This window comes from Cebus imitator, unplaced genomic scaffold (genome assembly GCF_001604975.1).
Source record: "Cebus imitator isolate Cc_AM_T3 unplaced genomic scaffold, Cebus_imitator-1.0 Scaffold169, whole genome shotgun sequence".
In the NCBI taxonomy this organism is placed as follows: domain Eukaryota; kingdom Metazoa; phylum Chordata; class Mammalia; order Primates; family Cebidae; genus Cebus; species Cebus imitator.
The window spans coordinates 690051-697097 of NW_016107484.1; the positions used below are offsets into that span (position 1 = coordinate 690051).

The 7047-nt window shown below is 52.5% G+C and overlaps 1 protein-coding gene across 1 annotated transcript in view; it reads left to right on the forward strand.

Annotated features, from left to right (window-relative positions):
* The window catches only part of TMEM120B (transmembrane protein 120B), a 53642-nt gene that overhangs the window by 30621 nt on the left and 15974 nt on the right, over positions 1-7047 (forward strand). The window contains exons 3-5 of the mRNA XM_017544286.2: positions 989-1105; positions 3322-3381; positions 4244-4339. Coding sequence (XP_017399775.1) covers positions 989-1105; positions 3322-3381; positions 4244-4339 — 273 coding nt within the window. The remainder of the gene's footprint in view (positions 1-988; positions 1106-3321; positions 3382-4243; positions 4340-7047) is intronic.

A 7047-nucleotide genomic window follows, 5' to 3' on the forward strand; every position in this document is an offset into this window, starting at 1 on the left:
GCGCCACCATGCCCAGCTAATTTTTTGTATTTTTAGTAGAGACGGGGTTTCACCATGTTGACCAGGATGGTCTCGATCTCTTGACCTCGTGATCCACCCGCCTCGGCCTCCCAAAGTACTGGGATTACAGGCTTGAGCCACCGCGCCCGGCTAAATAATTTTCTATAGAGATGGGGTCTTGCTTTGTTGGTCAGGCTGGTCTCAAACTTCTGGCCTCAAGTGATCTCCTGCCCTGGCCTCCCAAAGTGCTGGAATCATAGGCAGTGTGTGCGGGGACTGTAACACCATGCTTGCTAATTATTTCTTTTTTATTTATTTTTATTATTATTTTTTTGAGACGAAGTCTCGCTTTGTCACCATGTTGGAGTGCGGTGGCACAATTTTGGTTCACTGCAACCTCCACCTCCCAGGTTCAAGTGATACTCCTGCTTCAGCCTCCTGAATAGCTGGGAGTATAGGTGTGCCACCCCATACCAAGCTTATTTTTTGTATTTAGTAGAGACAGGGTTTCACCATGTTGGCCAGGATGGTCTCTATCTCCTGACCTTGTGATCCGCCTGCCTCGGCCTCCCAAAGTGCTGGGATTACAGGCATGAACCACTGCACCCGGCCTTAGTTATTTCTTTAGAGCAGTGAGAAGAAAAATAGTATTGTCAGTAATTATCCCTTGAACTCATAGTATCAAGTATTATTCTAGATGCTCTATGCTGTGCTTATTTAATCCTCACCAGGCTGTTGTCTGTGAGGTAGGCTTGAGGCTATCCCGGCTTTTCACGTATGGAAAATAAAGCAGAGAGGTTTAAGGACTTTCCGGAGGTCACGAGACTACCTGGGAGGCAGCATCTCCCCCAGCCCTGAGAGTCAGGATAGAGAACTGTGTTCGTAAGAGGCACTGGGGTAGAAGGTGGGAGGCTGGGACCTGGGACGCCCTTAGCCCTCCTCCTCCTGAGTGATGCCCCGTCCCCTGTGCCTACATCTCTGACCACAGGTACAAACGCCATGCCAGTCGGGAGGAGGCGGAGCTTGTTCAGCAGATGGCCGCAAACATCAAGGAGCGGCAGAATGTCTTCTTCAACATGGAGGCCTACCTGCCCAAGAAGAACGGGTAGGAGCTGGCAGTCTCCCACCCCTGCCACAGTCTGTGCCCAGGCCTACCCCAGCCACTCCATGTAACTCGTCTTCCTGCTGACACTCAGATTGAAGGGGAACGAGGGACGAAAGGGCAGGAGAGAGAAGGAGCTTTCCATATGTATTCCTCCATGAACCCAGGAGGGGACCCAGCCACAGTGTGTGACAGCAGCATTCCCGGGAGGGCCATTGTGAGGAGCCAGCACATGCCGCATGCCTGGTGCCACCTGGGGTCGAGAGGGAAGTTTTTCTCTCCCAAGAGAACAGACATGCGTTGAGAGCCTCCTGCACGCTTAGTGCTGTGCTAAGAACTTCTGTGATGCCACTGGATTTATCCTCAACAGCCTGTGCGCCAGACTAAGGGATCCCCATTTTTTTTGTTTGAGATGGAGTCTCACTCTGTCACCCAGGCTGGAGTGCAGTGGCGCCATCTCGGCTCACGGCAACCTCCACCTCCTGGGTTCATGCAGTTCTCCTGCCTCAGCCTCCTAAGTAGCTGGGATTACAGGCGCCTACCACCATGCCCAGCTAATTTTTGTATTTTTAGTAGAGACGGGGTTTCACCATGTTGGCCAGGCTGGTCTTAAACTCCTGACCTTGTGATCTGCCCGCCTTGACCTCCCAAAGTGATGGGATTGCAGGCGTGAGCCACCGTGCCCGGCAGGGATCCCCATTTTTACAAGATTCAGAGACATCAGGGAATGTTTGGCCACGCCAGGATGTGAACACCAGACGTTCTGACTCCAAAGCCCACGTTCTTTCCATCTTCCCCCTTCCGAGAAAGTCCCTGTTCCCTCCCTCAAGTGATGTCATTGCCACCTTGTTCTGGTGAGAGCTCCTTACAGCCTCATATCATCGTGACCTGACATAGGCGGCTAAGCACATCTCATCAGTTCATGCTGACCGTGTTTTCTGGATCAGTCAAGCACTGAGTCAGAGCCACCCACCAGGAGGAGGGGCTTCCTTTCAGGCCCACAGCTGGCAGGTGGGAGCTGGCTAGCCCTGTTACATTTTAACCCATTGCTCCCAGCTTCTCCTGTTTTACTGTGTTTGGGTAAAGACTCCACAGGTTGATGATCATTTTCTGCAGATTGAACAGCAGCCCAGCATTTGTGACCCTCTTACAGTGTCTTGCGAGTCCACCTTCCTGCCCCTCTCTCCCTAGTCATCTGTTCATCTTACCTCAGTAGGGAATCTTTGGATTGCAAATGATAGAAAATCCAACTCAAGGCTGGGTACCGTGGCTTGTGCCTGTCATCCCGGCACTTCGGGAGGCCAAGGTGGGAGGATCACTTGAGCCCAGAAATTCAAGATCAGCCTGGGCAACATAGTGAAACCCCATCTCTACAAGACTTTAACAAAATTGGCTTGGTAGTGTGTACCTGTAATCCAAGCTACTTTGGTGACTGAGGTGGGAGAATTGCTTGAGCCTAGGAATTCAAGTGCAGTGAGGCTGGGCACAATGGCTCACGCCTGTAATCCCAGCACTTTGGGAGACCAAGGCAGGCAGACCACTTGAGGTCTGGAGTTCAAGACCAGCCTGGCCAACATGGTGAAACCCCATCTCTACTAAAAATATAAAAATTATCTGGGTACAGTGGCAGATACCTGTAATCCCAGCTATGGGGGAGGCTGAGGCAGGAGAATCACTTGAACCCGGGAGGCAGAAATTGCCGTGAGCTGAGATCATGCAGCTGCACTCCATTCTAGGTGACAGAGCAAGACTCTGTCTCAAAAAACAAACCAAAAACTGCAGTGAGCTATGATCATGCCATTGCACTCTAGCCCAGGCAACAGAGTGAGACCCTGTCTCTAAAAATAATAACAATAATGATAATAATGGAAAAGGAAGAAAATTGTTTAAAAATTGACCTAGAGGTTGTACCCAGGCCTCCACCTCATTGGCTATGCTTGGTCACATACTCACATCTGGCTGCAAGGGAGCCTGGGAAATACAGTCTCTAAGGCAGCAAGGAGTGGGAAATCAACTCACACTGTTGTGTGTCACAGATGTAATGTCCTCTGGTTAATCATTATTCCCACTCGATGTGGGACCCATTTGCCCGCTGAGCTTAGGCCCCTGTCTTCTAACATCAGTATTTGGGATGTGCTGGTTGAGTGTGTCGAGTTTGAAAGTTGTTGGTTCGCACCCACCTGCTAAGGATCACGCCCCTCACAGGTGTTTCCTTCCAGGCTCTACTTGAACCTGGTCCTCGGCAATGTGAATGTGACCCTCCTCAGCAACCAGGCCAAGTAAGTGTTCCCCCCCATACTCCATCCCACACCCTACACCCCACCCCACACCCTATACCCACACCCATACCCCATATCCATAGCTCACACACCATCCCACACCCTGCCCTATCCCCACACCCCCCATACCCCACACCCTATACCCACACCCACACTGCAAACCCATACCATCCCATACCCCAAACCCACACCCCATGCCCCAGATCCCACCCCACATCCCAGACCCCACACTCCGACTCCATTCCACATCCCACACCCTTCACTTGGCTCAGAGGCCACCAGCATTCTGCTTCAGCTCAGGGAAGATGCATCTAAGCTAGAATTGTTGCATAAATAAAAACCTGTTCACAGGTGGGGCTCAGGCTTTTGGAGTGTTTGATGCTCTCCTCCTCTGTAGGTAGAGCACCTGGGAGAGGGTTCCTTCCTTCCTTCCTTTCTCAGAATCAGTATGTTGGGTGGACAGGACTCCCCAGTTCCCACAAGAAATGGCCCTGTTCTGTTCCACGCCCAGTCACACACACACACTTCTCCTGGGAGATGGGCAGTCCTGTCCACCCGGAATCTACCCCATTTCCAGCAGCCTCAGACCCTGGCCTTTCAGCAGCAGCAGTTGGTTGAGGGAAGAGACCCTGTCCAGGGACATGGAGCCTTCTGCATACTTAGCCCTGTTCGCTCGTCGGTCACCACCAGTCCGTCAAGGCCAGGTCTCTCCTTTAGTGGGATGGTAAGGCCCTTATGGGCCATGGCTATGTCCGCAGGTCAAAGGTTGAAGGGTCTGATGGGGCCGCAGGCCAAGGGCTATGCCCCGGTGGTGGAATCGTCACGGTAAGGAGCCCTCTGCTGGGGGTGTCTGTCATGGCAGGTTTGCCTACAAGGATGAGTATGAGAAGTTCAAGCTCTACCTGACCATCATCCTGCTCCTGGGTGCCGTGGCGTGTCGATTCGTCCTTCACTACAGGTAGTGGGTGTGGTGACATGCGCCTGGGCCTGGGCATGCAGACGTCAGAAGGGGGTCGGGAGAGAGGGATCCAGGGGACCCAGGGCTGCTTCTGCTGCTGTGTTGTCTGGCGTGGTGAGGTGCAGGGGAGAGAAGGGCCATTTCTCCTGGGAAATGCCAGTCCTGTCCACCCCACTTCCATCAAACAAGTGTCTGTTAAACTTGTCCTGGAAAGGCCTTGTACTGTACTAGTTAGGAAGGAGTTCATTGGCCAGGTGCAGTGGCTCATGCCTGCAATCCCAGCACTTTTGGAGGCCGAGGCAGGCGGATCATGAGGTCAGGAGCTTGAGACCATCCTGGCCAACATGGTGAAACCCTATCTTTACTAAAAATACAGAAAATAGCTGGGTGTGGTGGCACATGCCTGTATTCCCAGCTACTTGGAAGGCTGAGGCAGGAGAATTGCTTGAACCAGGGAGTCAGAGGTTGCAGTGAGCCAAGATCATGCCACTGCACTCCAGCATGCTGTCAGAGTGAGACCGTCTAAAAAAAAAAAGGAATTCATTGCTGTCTGTCAGTACGGTGGCATATCATTCAGCCAGAAAGAGAAGTGAAAAGTTGGGCGTGGTAGCTCACACCTGTAATCCCAGTGCTTTGGGAGGCAGGAGGACTACTCTAGGTCAGGAGTTTGAGCCTAGCCTGGGCAACACAGCAAGACCCCCATCTCTACAAAGATGAAAAATAAAATTCTTCAGCTGGGCGCAGTGGCTCACGCCTGTAATCTCAGCACTTTGGGAGGCTGAGGTGGGAGGATTGCTTGAGCCCAGGAGTTCAAGGCTGCAGTGAGCCATGATCACACTAGTGCACTTTAGCACTGGGGATAGACAGAGACCAGGTCTGAACCAAAGAGAGAAATGAAGCACTGTCACTGTCACTAACCCAGGCTGCAGCATGGATGAGCCTTGAAAACACAGTGCTGATAAAAGAACTAGTCACAAAGGACGCATACCAGGATTCCATTGCTGTGAACTGCCCGGAACAGGCAAACCCATAGAGACAGGGAGGGGAGTTGGTGAGTGGTGTCCAGGGGCTGCAGGAGGCAGGAATAAGGGAGTCAATGCTACTGGGTACCAGGTTTCTTTCTGGAGTAATAAAAATGTTCTCCCAGCCTAGCCAACATGATCAAACCTCATCTCTACTGAAAATATAAAAATTAGCTTTATGTGGTGGTGGCTGCCTGTAGTCCCAGCTACTCGGGAGGCTGAGGCGGGAGAATCACTTGAACCTGGGAGGCAGAGCTTGCAGTGAGCTGAGATTGTGCCACTGCACTCCAGCCTAAACAACTAGATACAGAGAGAGAGAGAGACCCTGTCTCAAAAAAAAAAAAAAAAGAATGTTCTGAAATTAGGAATGGTTATGATTGCACAACTCTGAATTTACTAAAAATCACTAAATTATATGCTTTTAAAGAGCAAATTTTATGGTATGTGAATTGTATCAATTACAAAAAAGAGAAAGAAAAGAAAGAGGAAGAGGAGGGGAGGAAGGAAAAGAAAAGGAAAGGAGAGGGGAAGGAAGGGGATGCAGGGGCGAGGGGAGGGGAGGGGAGAGACAGTCCAGCCTGCCTGGATTTAAATTCTGGCTTTGAGACTAACTGGCTGTTGCTATGGGCAGGTTCCCTCTGGGAGCCTCAGTCTCTCCCTCTGTAGAATGAGGGTCAGGCAGTCCCTGCCTTACAGGGCTGTGACGGTTCAGGGAGCTGGCACCGTGTGTGGACTCTGCCTGGATGGGCATGCGGAGGTGCTGCCGGGGGCTCCCTGGCTGCTGGTGCTGTCCGAGGTGGGCATGGCCGTGCCGTGAGGCTGTGGGCCGCTGCTGCTGTGCCTGGAGGGTTTTGTGCTTTTCTCTGGCCCTGGGTTCTCTGTCCCCAGGGGAAGCAGCCAAGTACGGCTTAGGGGTTTGGCCCACGTGCCAAGCGTTTATTGCCTGGCAGGCACATGGCTGGGTGTCCAGCTGCTGGTCTGGCCACTTGAATGCCCAAACAAAGGCCCTTTTAGGCCCTGGGCCCGTGCTCGCCTGCTGCCCAGTGCCTGGCCTGTTTCTACCAGGGCTAAGGCTGCACACATCTGTAATACTTCTCATGTGCTCCCCTCAAAGGGGGTAAAAGTTGCCAATGTACAGCCAGAGTCGCTTGCGCAGGGACGTCCAGGGCCCTCCCAGGGCAAACCAGTGCTGTCCTGAGGCCCAGGGTTCCCCAAGGCCTGGGCATCTCCTTTTCTCCCACCAGCTTCTGTGCTCGTCTCCTAGGGCCAAAACGACACACACCCTAACCCTAAGGCTTAAAACGACACTTACATGTTCCCACAGTCTGGAAGCCTGTGTTCAGGCCATGGCAGGGCTGTGCTGCTCTCCAGGGTTGGGGGAGGGGGACCCTTCCTTGCCCCTCCAGCTTCTGGGAATTGCCAGCAAGCCCTAGTATTGCTCGGCTTAAAGCTGTTCCACTCTCACCACACGGCCTCCTGCCCTGTGTGTCTCCACATAGCCTTCTTTTGCTTTTTTGAGACAGAGTTTCCGTCTGTTGCCAGGCTGGAGTGCAGTGGTGCGATCTCAGCGCACTGCAGCCCCTGCCTCCTGGGTTCAAGCGATTCTCCGATTAGCTGGGACTATAGGTGTGCGCCACAGCGCCCAGCTAACTTTTTTTTTTTGTATTTTTAGTAGATACAGGGTTT